This window comes from Hesperophylax consimilis, chromosome 13 (assembly GCF_061612785.1).
Source record: "Hesperophylax consimilis isolate HC1 chromosome 13, BYU_Hcon_1.0, whole genome shotgun sequence".
NCBI classification, from domain to species: Eukaryota; Metazoa; Arthropoda; class Insecta; order Trichoptera; family Limnephilidae; genus Hesperophylax; species Hesperophylax consimilis.
The window spans coordinates 34,765,854-34,784,760 of record NC_142848.1 but is presented as its reverse complement, the minus strand read 5'-3'; the positions used below and the strand labels follow the sequence as shown (position 1 = coordinate 34,784,760).

Sequence of the window (18,907 nt, the reverse complement as noted above, 5' to 3'; positions counted from 1 at the left end):
CCTTTCCGGATATAAAAATTTAGTAAAAAATCTTTTTGCCTTGGAATATTGCGAAAAGCGAAAAATAATCCCCGGTTACCCAATATCTTGCACGGAAAATTAAACAGCCTCCTTGGTTGAGTACCTATATTCCTTGGCTACCAATTCGGAGGTCAAGTACAAGTAGAATATATTTGATTGATTTGTGTTATTTCACATTTTATTAATTTAAAATAACAGACGGAATCATCGCCATAACCTGTCAAAGATACCACATGGCATAACAGATGTTCTAGCACAGCATAGCATGACAGTGAATATATTTAATCAATCTTCACACATGTTAAGAATATCGAAATAAGAAATCTTATACTCTTACTGGATTACAATAATCTGTCGTGCAATAAAAAGTACGAGTATATTTGTGGAAAGTTCCAGAGTGACAGATAAGTTGATTGAAATTGCTTTAGACATGTTTGGTGACCAGGGATTAATAGGCAGTTACTTTCCCACCTTCCTCCTCACCATCTACTTCCTCTCCCCACTTCCTTCAGTCTCACAACATACCCCAATTGGGAATGTCATTGTTTCAATGGTTCCAGAGGGCTGGGAGCAGTTGGCAGGCTTGTGAGTTGGCCAGGCTACGACAGTGCTTCCAATAACAGGGGATATTGTCAAGTAGTAGAGTAGAAAGTAGGGTATGAGACAGAGAAGGAGGAAGGTTAAGATGAACTTGATTATTCAGATCTAGTTACTAAAGGTATCTTTCACTCTGGAACAAAACACATTTATCTATGTATTTAATATATATTTTTTCCTTTTTTATTTGTTTTGTCAGGATTTTAACCCTCACCTCAGAGCACAGAGCCAAGGATCTTACCTCTCTGCCACGGAGGTCATCGTAAAATAAAAACAAAACTTTTTTCTTTTCTTCAAAAATATAAAATTTATTTAGTTTAAACAATTTTATTACAGCTTAATCTAAGGAGAGGGACAAATGAAGGAAATAAAATCACATGCGAGAAAAAAATATTATTTCTAAGAAAAGCATTCAATTTAAATTAGTACAATTATTGAATCTATGGTGTGAGATCAAAATTTTATTTTAAGAAAGGCAAACATTCCCAGGTAATGAAAATCTGAAAATATTTGAAAATCTCCTACTACCATCACAGTAAGCGGAAACGGTTGCTTGTGTTATAATGGATAACTTAGCAGGTTTAGGAATTGAACCCACAATGCCTGGGTTGAAACCAGACACGATGCCAACTAAGCCACTATGACCTGTTTATGAAAGAAATTTGTGTAAAAACTAATCATAAAATATTTGTGATAGTTTATAGAAAAAAAATCTGTAAATTCATAATATTATGGAAGAAAAATAATAGCGACATGTGATTTTCTTTTTCGCATCACTTTTGGATTTCCCACTTTTAAAACTAGGTTCGCCTTTACCAATACAATACTATTATATAACCTTTATACAAATACAAGATATAGATACAAACTAAAACTAAATAATACTTTTAAGAAGGTTAAATCATCACCCCAAAAGCAAAAGGCCACATATGTATAAAGATGTAAGAATTTTTTGATTGAAGACTTTTATTGCTCTTTTTAAATATTTTTTAATCGTTGAAATGCAAGCTATTTAAATTATTATTATTTTTTAAACAAACCCATAAATAGTAGACCAGCAATATTGGTAATTCTCAGTTTCCCAAATTTTATCAAACCCTCTTCCATAAACATTTCTTTGTATGAAGAACAACTTCGAAGTCAGGGATTTCTATTTTTTAATTTTATATTTTATTAGTTCTATTTCTTGCGAGAGCAATTCCGATGAGTTAAAATACTCATGTCCATTGTTCGTAAGATATTTCTTGAAAATTAAAGTGGTTTTTACAGTACTTTGAAAATTTTCTTCAGTAAAGTGCCCCTTTGCTTTTGAGACAGAGAAATCAAAAATACAAAACAAACTTTATTAGAGGACAAAATAGATCTGAAAGTTTTAAGCCGCATACAGATATTAGCAATGTAACATGCAATGCAACAAAGGTTGCAATGCTCTTATATATGTGGACGCATTGATTGCAAGTGTTACACAATATATGTGTTATTTATAATAAATAACACATCTGCCCTGATGATGGACACTGCAATGCTGTCCGAAACGTTGGCTAAAGAAAGAGTTAGCGAAACACGGCATAACACCCCAAAAACAAATAACAAAAATCAGTACTAATGTTTCAATCTCGTTGCCACTGTTACTCTGCTCACACTGCAAATCGTCGGTTTGTCGAAAATAGCACAATCTTTGGATCGGAGCTTACCACCTGCGAATGCTAGTAGTATGCTTATTCAGCGCACAACAATGTACACACTACGGTAATTAGTTGCAACTTTTGTTGCAATTGTATCGTGTTGCTAATATCTCAACACGGCTTTAGAATTAGAAAAATGGAAATATAGAAATGGACTTAGTTGTGGTATGCAAGTTCATAAGATATTTTTATTTACATTGTACATATCTACAAAAACAATATAGCGGAATGCAGATTTTGCTATTGTCAGTTAATATGAAAGCAGCAAAATAATGCTGCTAAGTATTATATTTATCATAACTGTGAACTTCAATATCATATTTACTGACATAAAGAAGATAAAAGAAAGACACGTCCTTGGATTAACATTTGACAGAACAAGGAAAAAATAAAGCCACCAACTACTATTTTACAACAATATTCCTTATAAACCCACTCGAGTGATGGAGATTTCTGAGTGTTTGGTTTTCGATTCAGCCATTAGATTTAATTAACATTGTACCTCCAAAAATGAATATGGAAACATATAAACTGATTATGTACTGCGGTAAAGCCAACAAAACCGTGAAGATTTCACGGTTAATCTCAAATTTATAGGTTTTATAAAAAAATGTTAAATTTATAAATCGTTTTAATTCATTAAAATCACCTACCTAAATTTGGGTAGCTATCACTCGAGTGGATACACAAGAATTCACTTATTTTGTTATCACATTGCCTGTGGTATTATGAGTTTATTTTAAAAGCACCCAAACAAAGAATATTTTTAATATTTGGACGCATGAGTTCTTAATGTTTTTTTATTCAATTTATTTGAATAGATAAGATTTCTTTGAATGCGTAGAAAACTGCTCACCTTTAAAAAGTGATATAAAGTCATTAAAACTGATGAAATCACTTTTCATAACTTTATAACACTTTTCATAACTTTTTAACACTTTTTATAGGTGTGTTGAATTATCATTTTGATGAGTTATCCGGTCAACGTAGAAAACAATCACCATTGCCGCGGAAAACATCTTACAAACTTATTCCCTTAGAAACAAAATACTAATATTATCAGAATGGTAATATAATACATATATATTTTTATAAGTTTAAAGTTGTACTATTCTGTTTGTTATCTATTTGCTACACTTCACTCAAATCCAACCATTTTTAGCACCTTTTGGGGCGAAACAATCCATCAAAATTTAAACTCCAAATTAAAAAATTCGCTTTGGAATATCGATAATAATTGCTACATTATTTCAAGTCAAAAATGATATTATTTTGGACAATGTAATATCTATTGAAAAGCATATTTTGATTAATTGAATATCAACATAGTACACATCATTTGTTTCACCATTTTTGTCATAGGTATTCTTGATTGTCTGTCGGGAACAAAACTACTCATAGTCGCCTCTGTTATATATTTCACAATCAGGAGCCTCATTGATCTCTTGTTAACCAGGTAATAAATTTTTCGTCATTCCAAGAAAACAATAAAAAAATAATGTTTATAAGACAAGGTTTTTTATGCATAGCACAAAGGACAAAAAATTATTATAAGCCATAATAAGTCGCTTGAAATATTCATACTAATTGAATATATCTCTCGAGTAAAAGTCCTTTCCGTCGGCGGCATTTATTTTTACTTGGGAGATATTTTCAATTTGTAAGAATATTTCAAGCAACTAATTATTGCAATAATTTGTTATTTCAGATTATATTATATATTTCAGATATTTCCAAAACTGTGTTCTAACGGGTTAAAATGATTAGCAGTTTTTTTTGTCACATCTTACTTCAAATCTTGTTATATAATAACTCAAGCATGCTGTAGGCATCATGATAATTTTTGTTATTTTATTGTAAAGATCAGTGACGATGAGCGTGATGAAATAACTCTAAAAGAAATAATTCCCCACTGTATACATACGCGCAGGAGGAGTAGACTCCTCCGTCACGGGGCCTATAGGGAACCAAGGGGGATTGGAGAAGAGGAATGAGACCTGGGAATACACATTTTGGAACCAGAAGACATAGCCACATATCCAATGACAACCCTGGTAAACTTTATAATAGGGACCAGGTGACTGTTAAAGGAATGAGGTAAAATGGGAGAGAGCACAATGGGCCTATGGCCTAAGTGCTCACGGAAACTATATGTAAACCGTCTCCGCTCTATAAATACCTACGCACACTTTACAAAAGTAAAATTATATTCCTTGGCTAAGAGAGGTTAATACTTATTCAATCAGGTAATGATTCATATTGGAATATTTTCTACCCAAAACTTTACTGTTCCCAAATGCATACATAATTCATAAAGTCATATTCTCTCAACAATCCGCCACCCAAAAGCCGGGGAAGCAGTGGCGTAGCTACCTAGGGGCTACGCGGGGCAGTGCCCCGGGGCCCTCAAGCTCAGGGGGCCCTCGAATTCTTACCAGAAATCTCGATCGAACTGAACTTTTGGAAATTTCTCCAATTTTCAAATTCAAAATAAAAATGACAGGTTGCAACTTGCAACTCCACTTTAATCATGACAACTCAGTTGAGAGAAATTCAAAAGTTATGCCTAGGGAATTCCCCTAAATTCTTTCTGTAGGTTGGCAGTGTTGTCAATTTGACGGATAGTTATATGTGCCTCATTCCCCAACGACACTTGTAGCGTATTAAAATATAGATAAAAAGAAGAAACCCAGTGGTGCATTTAAACGCAAACAACGCCAAGAAAGAGAAGATAGTAAAAAAAATTGCCCAAAATTGACAAGATTTTTAGTCAGCGTTCTGCAAGTACATCTGGCCAAAATATTTCTATTGATAGTGACTCAAATAATGTGGTAACTGCAGTGTTGGTTGAGAAGCCTACTGAAGAAGATTAGACAATTATTGCAGTTGGAGATATCTCCGCCGCCGATCATGTGAACGTGGATGATGTTTGCATGACACACATAAGAGCGGAGGGTTTGGAGGAACCACATTTCATATTTTTATTTGATAATACCTAGTCAGTTTACATAGCAGTGGGGCCCCATTTTTTAATTTGCCCCAGGGCCCTTGGTTACCTAGCTACGCCACTGCGGGGAAGTCTCTAATTAGTGAAATCAGCGGAGTACAGTGCACACATACAATCAATATGCTGAAAATGGAATCGAGAATTTCATAAAAACAAACGGACACCGCTGTCGACCTTTCACAAAATTACCATTTTTTGGTTTAAAGTTAAGGCTTCGTAGTAAGCGTTCAAAAAGATGGTTTGAAAGGGAGATACGAATGTTAGAGGGAGCGCATCAATATTAAAAAACTCAAGAACTTAAAAGTGTTCAAGAGAAATATGTTATAAATTCGGAATGCGGGGGCTTAAGGTGTCATGTTTACGCTTGCGAGAAGAGTCCATTTTGTAAACTTACTCACACAAAAAGCGTGTCAGAACGAAAGAAACAGAAACATTTGTGACAATTTCTAGAATACACGGAGAACTAATCGAAATATCCCAAACAAAAATAATTAACACTAGTTACTGTTAAATGGTTAGCAAGAGCAAGCTAGAATGTCGAATAGTAATTTAATGTGAAAGAAACAGATAACCCGTCGGTGGCGCTCCAATATAGTCTAGACAATACTATAGCGAATTATAGAGGTTGATGTGCTTTTAACTTGTAAAAATAACAGCGCATTATAGTAATTGTTGTATAATGGAGCAGCGGATTACTGAGAGAGTTCTGTACTGTCTGTCCAGTATTCTTTCATATCTTCATTTTGCAAACTTGTTGATTTTAAATAAATGCATCCCCGACAATCAAGTGGAATGTCCTAAAGAGAAGAGTGATTGGCCGAGAAAGCGTATTTTCAGCCTGATTTGGGCGTTATTTGGACAGATTCTACTTTTAACATTTTTTTATATAAATTGAGGAATTTGGACTTAAACCTGCCAGCAAGCCAGGCCAAACACTTCTGTGGTCTTAGGTCAAAATACGACAGGTGCAGAAATCAAATTTCTCAGGAGAAACTTGTCTTTGAAACATTCAATTAGAAACCGAAAAATATAGAGTGAGAGTAAATCAAACTAAAGACTACACAAAAATTAATATTAACCAAAAATGTAGCTTTTGAACTTTTCATATTTCAATAAAACCCTTATGTCAAAGTTCTAACCACATAAACAGATTTCGATCAGTTTTACAGTCCCTTGAAAACTGAAATATAAAAATACACTTATCTAGAACCCACGCAACAAGTTTTTTTAACTCGGTCTCTTCAAAAATCTTAGAAGACAGTTTCACCTCATTGACCTAAGACCACTAATAATGCTATTTGTAGAAGATCACCATATACACGGTAAACTTAAGGATCGCTGAACAAACTGTCACGTACAACAGCATGGTTAATGCGTTGCGCAAACCCGTTGCGTCCGTGTTGTGCGCGACAGTCTTGGTCCGCCCTCAGCTGTCTGTCCGATCATTGCTTACCATGCTATAACTAAACAAAAACACAACGAGAACTGCCACTAAGAGAGTCAGTGTTAGATTTCTATTCCTGGTAAAGAGTTTGGGGATGTAGAGAAGACGGAACAGAGCGCCTCCTGGCAGTCTATGCTAGGGCAAGACTTTGGTTTCTTTGAAAGAGAACTTTGGCGATACGATGTTGGTTTTTTTCTTTCCTACTGCGTACCAGCCGGTGAATCTCTTGACTGCGTCTTCCCATCGGTTCATGACTCCCTCGTAGGAAGCCCCGACTCCTTCTCTTGGCATGAACACTCGGTCCACTTTGTAGAGAGCGCCTATTTCTTCTTTTGATCGCCAAACTCCTGAAATGATTCAAATGAGTTGGTTAATGTATACAGTTTTATAGTGAGCGAACTGATGAGCTAGCAATGATTTCTTTTCAACCATGCTCGCAAATATCGCTAACTGAGCACACATGATGAATTTAGTCAAATTTGTATAGACATTGGACTTTATTGATAGTTCATGAGGTATAGCCACACCCAACGACAGCCCTGGTGAGCTTTATTAAAGGGACTGGCCCAGTGTCCAAGGAATAAGATAAATAATGGGGGATAGCACAATGGGCCTATGACCTTTGCTGGTTACGGGAGCCATACATCCAATGCATATCATTTTCGTAACTAAAATTTTATTTATGTTTTGTTATAATTTCACAGATGGCAGCATCAGTCTCAAGATGTAATGTAAATTGAATTGTTTCTTACCGGCAGCGAGTCCAGATAAAAAGGCACACCCGAGGACTGATATTTCTGAGGAGATCGGCCGCTCTAGCCTCAGCCCCGTCATGTCGCTGATTAGTTGACTAATAAAATTATTCTGCGCCACTCCGCCGTCAAGTCTAGAAAATAAATTTTTGTTACATTACTTTAATTCCCCCGGACAATGGCCTAAAAAGAGACGCATATTGAATAAAAATGTACCTTATGGTATGAAGTTTGTAGGAAGTTTCGATTGTGGTACACTTGTAGAGTTGAACGGCTCCAAAAGAAATAGCTTCCAGAATTGAGCGAACCAAGTGCTCTCGGGTTGAAGTCATTTTCATCCCGATAAAACCTGCCGCAGCGGTTTGGTCATTGATTGGAGGCTAGAGTAACAATTAAAATTAAATGGTTAGTGATTAAAAATTTAGTAAAAAGTAGTTATGTACATTGTACACGGTAGCTTGCTCCTAAACAGATAAAAAATAAACATATTACACATTTGAGGCTCTCGACTAGCAATCGGTAGGTCGTGGGTTCAAATCCCGGCATTCGCAAATAAATTTTATTTGTTCATTTGTGTTACTTCAAAATTTATTTGGCACGTTCCAGAGTGGATGATAGATACTCTTTGTATCACCCTGGTGTAAGACCTACATTCAAAATTGAAACATTCATTGAAATGTTATAGTCTCACTGGCTCCAGACGGTTGAGAGTAGTTGGAACCCTTGTGCGATATTTCACATGTTTTAACCACAATTTTGTTATTGTTGCTAACAAGCCAAGATACCTGGGAAGTCCTGTTATGGAACCAGGAAACGTCTTCAGATGGCAGACAACCTTAGTGAACATTATCAAATGAACTGGGCTAATGTCGAGAAAATAAAGTAAGACTTGAAAGAAAGAATAATAATTTAAGTACATAGCATGCAACTCATAAGAAATTGTGTAGAAGTTGTTTGTATAAATTAGTCCTGGGTCGATCATGAACTGCCCACTCGTTGAAATCCCCACGAACAATCAATGAGCGATTGGGATTCTTTTGTAAAAAAGATTTGACCATCAGCACCTGTGTCCCGTAGTGGGAGCATGTGGCGATTGACCATATATGTCTGAATTTTTTAGACCGGGCATCCTGATTGTCGCTCTCGCAACAGACAAATAGAGATAGTAGATATCTGAAATCTAAAATAGGCTATCATTTACCTACTTCAAATGAAAGTACACAATCAAAGATCGGGTGACGGGTACTCGGGTCTCAGGTACGTTGCGTACTTTCGACTTACGGCCGGTGGTGGGCAACGCACGCATCGATCTCTTTTCTGTACCTTACGCAATCAAAGAACCGGTGCTCTCGACCTGATCATATAGCTAGTGGTTCGGAAGTGACCCGTGTCGTGTAAAATGATCGATCAACCCGACTCTAGTAGAAATTAAATGACTAATGAATTATAAAGGGTTGGGAATCACTGATATCAGTAACATTAGGGCACGATGCAGAAGCTGATCAAACATAAAATATGGAGTAGGATAATAATTACCCCTAATCCAGTAAAAGCCGGTATGAAAAATACTCCATCAGTGTCTTCCACACTATTTGCCAAGTCTGCCGTTTCCTTGGCGTGCTCTATTAATCCTGGAAGAGAAAAAAGATAAAGATAAACTAACAATTTAAGACAGTACAGAAATTAAATAACAGATGACCAAGATAAAGTGCCTTATAAGGCACATACTGGAAATAGAAGGTTTGGTTCTATTGTTACAAAAATGATTGGTTTGATTTGTGACAGAATTTTTTGAGAGCTGAGAGCCAGGAAAGATTAAATGTCAGCCTTGGTGAAATTAAACCACTTTCTTGCAACTATGCCACCGATAGAACTATAGGTTTCTTACAATGAATGCTCCACACTAATAAAACCCTCAAGGGTAAAAGTAAAGTAAAAGCGAAGTAAAATAAATAATATGTCTAACCACAAATCGTCTTCAATCGCTTTTTCTTACAATTAACAGTGTAAATTGCAGCCTATTGTTTCTATTCTTCCTGTTTGATGAAGTGAATACAAACCTGCGGAAAGTGCCCATAAAATAAGGGTCCCCGTGTCATTGTTGTTCCCCTCCACCATGAACACCGTCTCCCCCCCGTACTTCCAGGCCACCAGTGGGTAGAGGCCCAGCACACTGGCATGGGGCTTCGGGCCCGTGTTGATGTTGATGAAGCTACCGGTGCCCATGGTGAGCTTCACGTCGCCTGGGTTGAAGCAGCAGGCACCGAACATGGACGCCGATTGGTCTGCCATCTGGAATATAAACGAAGATAATTAGTTGCGAGAAGCAAACTTCTCATAAAATATAATTCTGCCTGAAGGGGCAACTACATGAAGTAATTATTATATTTTGTTTTTACCGTGTGAATTATGGAATGTATGGCATTGCACTGCCCCTGAATACCTTCTGGAATAAAGCATTAGCTGGACTTTGTTCTACGCACTGCAAGGATTTTTAGAGATAATTCGGTTCTCATAGTTTGATTCAATTCCTTCATAAGGAGTGGACTTGAAAGTGGGTCGGTAATTTGGAGTCAACTTCAGGTATTTTCTCATATTGTAGAAGTGTGTTGAACGAATCCAACGACTATGATTCCGAAGACTTTTGAATCGGTCCGGGTTCGCAAAATATAATGGAACCTATAATCATGGAATATATAACCATCCGGCTGGATTCACTCTCACTCATTCCAAACTGTAGGTGGATCTGAGACACCTCGCCGGAACCAAACATATCGGTTGACGAAAACATTTTTCAAAAATAAAGTGTATTTATATTGTGTGTATCAAAAGACAGCTTGAATAATTGCTTTTTACCTTTTTTTGGTCTACATGGGGCAAATTTCCAGCAAGTTCGCGCCAGCGTTACTTAGGTATTATTCCTAGCATTATGAAGATCATTTTTCAAATACAAAATTAAAGCAGTTATTAATATTTTAGCTAGGGGTCATGGTCAAATTTAACATTAACAAATAGCTGTTCGGTGAGTCCAGCTGAACGAACACAATGAGTTTCATTTCAGCTGATTCAATGAGTCTGGTGGAACGACACAATGAGTTTCGTTTCAGCTGATTCAATGAGTCTGGTGGAACGACACAATGAGTTTCGTTTCAGCTGATTCAATGAGTCTGGTGGAACGACACAATGAGTTTCGTTTCAGCTGATTCAATGAGTCTGGTGGAACGACACAATGAGTTTCGTTTCAGCTGATTCAATGAGTCTGGTGGAACGACACAATGAGTTTCGTTTCAGCTGATTCAATGAGTCTGGTGGAACGACACAATGAGTTTCGTTTCAGCTGATTCAATGAGTCTGGTGGAACGACACAATGAGTTTCGTTTCAGCTGATTCAATGAGTCTGGTGGAACGACACAATGAGTTTCGTTTCAGCTGATTCAATGAGTCTGGTGGAACGACACAATGAGTTTCGTTTCAGCTGATTCAATGAGTCTGGTGGAACGACACAATGAGTTTGATTCCAACGGATTCGGTCGAGTCCGGCAGACCGAAAGGAATCGAAGGAACGAGTCCAATGAATCGTGTCCATTTGGCTGAGCTTGGAATATGATTTGAGTACGTAAAATGAGTGGAACGACAGACTTCTATCATGTTGGAGAGAGTTCAGAAGATTTTCCTGAGATTTCTCTACATGAGGGAGTATGGCTACTACCCATGGCTCTATCTTACCGACTTTCTTTTGGGTATGCTCGAAATAAACCATCTACGGGTCAGAAGGGATGTACACATTTCTTCAGACTGATTTGTGGATGGTTTGAAAATTCAGTTATCATGGAGAGCATTCGATTTTATGTTCCCGATAGTTATCTCTGATAGCATAGAGTCTCTCAGCCTGCAGGACTACTTTGCCAATGTCATGCCGGTGGGTAGAGCAATCTCGCTATTGAACAGAATCAATTCGGGCATCAACACTTTTAACATAATGAAGCTGCCTTTAAAAGGCAGGCTCCGTTATTACTAGTATAGTTGATATACCCACTTTGAAAATATCTCCCGAGTAAAAATAAATGCCGCCAACGGGAATTGAACCCGTACCTGGGAGATATCGGGAGATATTTTCAATTTGTATTGATATTTCAGGCAACTAATTATTGCTTATAATTATTTGTTATCCTTTACGCTATGCATAAAACCTTGTCTTATAAACATTAGTTTATCATTAAAAAAATATTTAAAAACGCATTAAAATGAACAATTTTTAAATGTTTTCAAAATTAATAAATTGAATTGAATTATAGAGGTACACACACAACATGATGGTTATCTTAGCGTGTAGCAATGACACTTCCATGAGCATGAAGTCTCTGACCGAGTCCACCACCTCGTGCAGATCATTTCTTCGTGAAGGGGTCGAACATGCAGCAAAGTTTATACAATCATAGCTAATAAAGAGGTACATACACAACATGTGATGGGTATCTTAGCACCAAGGAGCGACTCTTCAACATGGGTAAAGTCTCCGGCTGAGTCCACCACCATGGGTAGGATTTCGATGGGCACACCAATGAAGCGCAGGCCCCACGCTGACCACTTCTGCGTAAACGGGTCAAACATTCCAGTGGCGGAGGCATTGGAGAAGTCCGTGACATAGAGCTGTCCACCTGTCAGTTTGTGCAGCAGCCAGGTGTCGATGGTACCAAACACGGCCGTTCCACTACTGACGGCGCTCTTCAACTTGGGGATGTTTTTGATGGCCCAGGCTAACCGCGGTGTTATCTGGAACATAAAATGAAATGTGCATGTTCAACAAAGGTCTGTCATAATAACATAATGCAGTAACATCACGATTTTTACTCACACAGATTATTAAACAAGTGATTAAAGATAGCTTAATTTTATTAGGGAAGCATTGGATGTGGTTATTAAAGAAAAATCTATGCTTCATAAGAATAGGTTATCTGGCACTTTTATCGATAATGTCGGTAACTCGTCACCCTTGATTCTTCCCGAGCATGACTGCAGATCGCTAACGTATATCAACAGTTCACAATGACAGGGTTCATAATTTATTTGACCTGTGAACTGTTGTTTGTACATAGCAATCCGCAGTCGTGCTTAATAACTATGACAAGTTATTAACACTATCAATCGCTTTATCGATAGACCGTGCTAGATAGTCTAGATACCCAGGCAAGATCTTATGCTGGCTAATTGGAGCAGGTTGCTAGGACTGAATAGGAAGCAACCCGAGGTCCGAGTGTTCACCAGCGCCACACGGGTTTGGAATATGGATAGGTACGGGAATTGAAAAACAATACATGAAAAAACAATCCCAAAATCATCAAAACCCAAGCAAAAAACTAAAAAACAAACAGAACAGATTTTCTAGACTTACAGGATATTATCAAAATGTACGGGGAATGCGTACAAAATTGCACCAACTTAAAACTAACTCCCCAATCTTCTCACACGATATTCTGTTTTTAACTGAAACATGGTTAAACGCTGATATCAGCTCGTCAGAATTAGGCCTACATCAATATACCACATATCGTTCTGATCGAAATTCTATTACGAGCAAAAAGTCTAACGGAGGAGGTGTGATGCTGTGCGTATCCAAGAATATATCATCTACTAAATTACCGGTAAAACACAAAAGTGTTGAACAAATTTTTGTATTGCTCAATATACCTAATGGAAAAATTATTATTGGCTGTGTCTATATCCCACCTGCATCGGATTTGCAAACGTATAAAAATCACAATGAGGACATAGAAGTACTCAAATTCAAATATCCTAAAGCAAAATTCATTATTGCTGGTGATTATAACCTTCCTAACTGGACCAGCCAAGATGACAACGGACCTGCTACAAACCAAGCCGATTTACAGTGTGCTAAATGTAGTGAAATTCGTGATATGTCTTTATTTTTGGGACTAACTCAATCAAACAAGATTTTCAACTTTAACAATCGAATGTTGGATTTAGTGTTTTCAAGTGATTCGAAAATAGTGGTTGAGCTATCCGACGAATTATTATTACCATTAGATCAACACCACCCACCGTTGGACATTATCATAACAAATAGGCCTTTAACATCTTCAAAAAAAACAAGTGTCCCATCGTATAACTTTTCCAAAGCTGAATACCATCATATTACGGAGTACCTTGCCCAAACAGATTGGTCCTTTTTAGATGAGGAAAATAATATAAATGATCAATTAGAATACTTTTACTCGATTTTAAATACCTCTATAGAACAATTTGTTCCCAAGGTTAGCTTTACATCATCTAATTATCCGAAATGGTTTACAAGGGAACTAACTAATTTAATTAATAAAAAAAAATGTATCCACAGAAAATATAAACATACCAGAAATTCTAACGATTATATAGCATTTACTAAACTACGAAAACAATGTAAAGAATTATCAATAAAGTGCTATAGTGACTATGTTAACGTAATTGAAAATGAGGTACATCATCACAATGTGAAAAAATTCTGGAATTTTACTAAATCTCAACGAAAAGACAACTGTGGATATCCTAATAGCATGTTCTTTAAAGAAAAATGTGCCGACAGTATTGAGGGTATAGTTAATCTTTTTGCTGACTCATTTAAAAGTGTCTACGACAAAGATATTCCCATCAAAGCAGTCTCCAGTACGTCAGTGGAAGAGTCATTAAACCTAAGTCAATGTTTCATAAAATTAGATTCCATAGAAAGAAGCATAAAAGCACTAGATAGTAATAAATCTGCTGGACCGGATGGTATTCCTCCCATATTTTTAATAACTTGCATTGATAGTTTGATATATCCCTTACATAAACTTTTTAACAAATCCTTAGCGTCTGGCTGTTTTCCGGCTCTGTGGAAAAAGAGTTATTTAACGCCCATTCATAAAAAAGGCGACAAAAGCGATATATCTAACTACAGACCTATTTGTATTATGTCTGCTTTACCCAAACTTTTCGAGTCATTAGTATTAGATACCATTGTAAAACCTATCAACAATATTATTGTTCCTAACCAACATGGCTTTATCAGAGGTCGATCTACCTTAAGTAATTTAACTATCTACAATAATTACATATCTGAATCGCTCAGTCTGAAACAACAAGTGGATTCTATATACACCGATTTCAGTAAAGCATTTGATAAGGTTCGACATCATATTCTTATATCCAAACTCCGACTGTTAGGCATCAAAGGTAGTTTATTGACATGGATTATTAGTTACCTCAGTAATAGAGTTCTTTGTGTCAGGATTAATTTTATAGAATCCTATGTATTCGAGGCCACAAGTGGTGTCCCGCAAGGGTCCCACCTTGGCCCAATATTATTCTTAATATTCATTAATGACATTGTAAACATATTTAAAGATGTACAAGTCCTACTTTTTGCAGATGATCTAAAATTGTTTAAAAGAATACGAAATATATATGATTGCCTAATTTTACAAGCTAATTTAGATAAATTTTTTAAATGGTGCGAACAAAATATGTTATTTTTGAACATTGAGAAATGTCAAGTAATACGATTTTCCAGAACTCATTCTCATATCTTACATGAATATAATTTAAATAATGTTAAATTAACACCAGTATCACAAATTCGTGACTTGGGAGTTATATTCGAATCAAACTTAACATTCACAGCGCATATAGATGATATAACTAATAAGGCTTTAAAGATTCTTGGCTTCCTTTGTAGAACCCTAACTGATTTTAAGTCATTGGATTGCATGAAAACACTCTACATTTCACTAGTTAGAAGCCAAGTGGAATATAATTCACCTATTTGGTCTCCTTTCTATAAAGTACACTCTAACAAATTAGAACGGGTTCAACACAAATTTCTTAGGTACTTAAATTTCAAGCTTAAAATTCCAATAGAAAACATTAATTATGTAAATTTGATGAATGGACTTAATTTAATTACGCTGTCTGACAGAAGAACCATTTCAGACCTAATTTTATTATACAGAGTCATGAACAACCTTATTGACAGCCCTGCCATCGTTGCTGCTATTAAACTCTATGTACCGACAAGAAATACTAGACAAAATACAACATTCTTTTGCGACACATATAAAACCAACTATCAGTCAAACTCACTTACCAATAGGATGCATGATTTGGGCAACAAGTTTGGTGGTATTATAGATATATTCCATGATTCCCTTTATAATCTTAAATTCAAATTAAACCAACACTTTGTGGAATCATACAAATTATTGTAATAGATTTAACGATTAGATATGTTATTGTAATGTTTTATATTATATTTTGTTCTTTGTTATTGTTAAATATTATGTTGTTTAAAATGTTTCTTTACGCCATATTCTTCAAAAACTACTTGTATATTTTTTTAAAATTCTTCACTTTTATAACTCTTAGTATAAATTCTAACTCGATAACTTATGTAAAACTTATTTATAATCTATGTAAAAGCCCCTATGGGCGTATAACAACAACAATATCCAGAAATTCCTATTACAAGCGGGAATCTGGTGAATCTACATTACAAAGAAAACCAAAAATGCTTTTTTTGCAATATGAGCATGACGGCCTAAGTGGTCGAGGAGCAAAGCTCTCGACTGGGAAGCCGGAGGTCGCGGGTTCAAATCCCGGAGTGCACAGGTAAATTTTGTTTGATTGATTTGTGCTATTTGTGCAAAATAATATATAGTACATTTTCTGTGTTTGTTGACCAGATCTGAATAGCCAGGTACTTCCCAACCTTCCTCTTTTCCATCTCATTCCCCTCCCCACTATCTTCAACCTCATTGTTATACCCTAATTGGGGATGCCATAGTCACACTGGCTCAATTGGGACTCAACTTGGGACGCATTTGAAAATCCACCAAACAGCTGTTATTAATCCCCTAATCCCCTAAGGACCGATTTTTTTTCAAATTTGACCTAAAAAATGCCAACTTCGGACTAGATTTACTCGAAAAGGAAAAGCCAAATCAAAAAAATTATCTCAGAAAATCGACCACATATTAAATGTTATGAAATTCATCAGTTCCACTCTTGTAGAGTTTGAGGTCACCTTGTACAAATATGTAGGTACTGCAGTGTGAAAAAAAAAATCACTTCAAATCTTTTTACGGAAAAACCGTAGAATAAATCCGTATCTAATGAAATTCTTAATTCTAAAAATAATATTACGAAACTATTTCACATAGCTAAAAGCATTTACAATACTACAATGGAGTAGTTTCCGACAGATTAAACCGGAATAAAAAAACGATTACAATAAGGATAGCTTATAATATGTATAATAAAACTAATCGTGTGATGTCTTCCTCGAGCGTCCTCGACCTCTTTAACCATTCACTTCAAAGTCATACATTCTACTTACACCTGCTTCTTCGTTAATCACTGACGTCTCATTTTACCAAAAATAATTATTTGTTTTGTGTCTTTTCTACCATTAACTTCATGTAATATACACATTGTTATTGTTAAAAAAACTACATTATATCGATTATAATTCGACTCTATATTTCATTCTAATGCAGAAATTCGAGTTAAGTCTTCCTCAGGCGTCCCCGAATTTTTCTACCATTCACTACTGTATTACATTGCCCTGGCGCTCTGGTTTCAAGTCCCTAATACTGTCTTCAATAATTAAATATTACAATTTTGAGGTTCTACTGATTAAGTTATTGCAAAAATAAATATTTATCCTAGACTTGCAGAACAAGTCAATAGATGTCGCACATTAAAAATAAAATAGTATATATTTATCCAAGACACTGTTTAGATTGCATTTAGTTCGAGTTGAATATTGTGATCATACGTAAAGGTAAAAAAATGAAGATAATGATGGTTCTTATTCGTAGTATGATACAGTTAAATATGACCGAAGGAGATAGGGTCCCATTAGCTCAGTTGGCAGAGCGCGCCGCTGCAAGGCAAGGATCCTGGGTACAAGTCTTAGATGCGACCGTATCTTTTTCTGATTTTTATGTTTCAAATTTTGTTAAAGAGTCGCTAATACTGTCTTCAATAATTAAATAAAATAATACTGGTTACTAACTTGGTTATTAGAAAATTTGATAACGCTGGCTGCAAGGAATCTTTTGCTTCTTGAAAAGGTGTACAGGACGTAGGCAGCTGCGGAGACGGTCTGAAAATAAAAACATTTTAATAATGTTAATGTTCCGTAGATGCTGGAATAATAAAATAAAAATAAAAATGATTATCGTTTTGTACAATTTCAAAAATATTTTAACACTTTGGAAGACTGCGGGAGAATAGTTACCACATTAAATTTTCATTGTTTGCAAACATGTTGAAGCAGTATCCTTACCACAATATGTCACAATGTTTAGCTACAGACCACATATATTACCAAATAACAGTAAAAAGGTGTAGGTTATGTTTAAAAAAATACAATCAGTTGCACATGAGACTTTTGCAAGTATTGTTCGGGGCCGGCCGAATGCAGGCGCAATCGGAGCAGTTCGCTCCGAGCGCCGAATTGCCAAGGTGCTGTTAACACGTAACAGTCCTATCACACGAGATTATTTTTTATAAAAACGGCGCTTCACAAAAACACAAATCATCCAAATATTATTGATTACAGTGGGTTTTGACAAGGAGCGCCAAAATTTTACTCGCGCCAGGCCGTTTGAATCAGGGCCGGCCCTGTGCGTATTCAACGAAGTTTTATGTTGAATGTCAGCCGGTAAATATTTTTTATTGGGTAATTTGCAGTGTTTTTGAGATGATCTCTTAGCGAAAGTCAACTAATGTATTTTTCACTGTAGGAAACACTTTGTAGCCATACATACATAATTATATAAAAAAAAAATATTTTAATACCACTGTATGGCATATATTTTTAATATATGAAACCGGAATATATGAAATTCGGACCCAAAACCGGATTAATAACCAATAAATCGGACTCAAAAATGGCCCCTTCAGAAGAAAACAGCATTCCTGAAACTTATGAATGTGACAACTTTGAGGATGTAAACACATTATTCAACGATACATCATTCAACATACTTAACATGAACATCAGAAGTATAAGAAAACATTTTGATGAACTATGTATCCTTTTAAACACGTTATCCTTCCAAGTTGATTTTATAGCACTCACTGAAACACAAATGCGCCAATGTGTTCCGTTTTACTTACCGAACTATATTTCCTTATCAATTCCGGCTAGACATACCTCTCATGATGGCATTACCATATTTTACAACATGCATTCCATATCCAACATAAAAATAGACAACCCAAACTTCAAATATTCAAACGCTGTCCATGCAACCTTCACTGCAAAGGGAAAAAAATACTCTATTTTGACCGCATATCGCTCTCCCTCTCTATCTACAAATCTGTTTAGACAAGAAATTAAATCTTTTATTAACAAAAATAG

The 18,907-nt window shown here is 35.9% G+C and overlaps 1 protein-coding gene across 1 annotated transcript in view; it reads right to left on the bottom strand.

Moving 5' to 3' along the window:
• Positions 1–959: 959 nt before the first annotated feature.
• LOC149418890 (glycerol kinase 5) overlaps positions 960–18,907 on the bottom strand; it is an 89,243-nt gene continuing 71,295 nt past the window's right edge. Inside the window, exons 4-10 of the mRNA XM_089639052.1 lie at positions 17,555–17,644; positions 11,965–12,279; positions 9,567–9,798; positions 9,043–9,137; positions 7,723–7,886; positions 7,507–7,640; positions 960–7,101 (exon numbers count right to left, since the gene is read on the bottom strand). Of these exons, the coding sequence (XP_089495178.1) occupies positions 6,890–7,101; positions 7,507–7,640; positions 7,723–7,886; positions 9,043–9,137; positions 9,567–9,798; positions 11,965–12,279; positions 17,555–17,644 (1,242 nt within the window). The 3' untranslated portion in view covers positions 960–6,889. The remainder of the gene's footprint in view (positions 7,102–7,506; positions 7,641–7,722; positions 7,887–9,042; positions 9,138–9,566; positions 9,799–11,964; positions 12,280–17,554; positions 17,645–18,907) is intronic.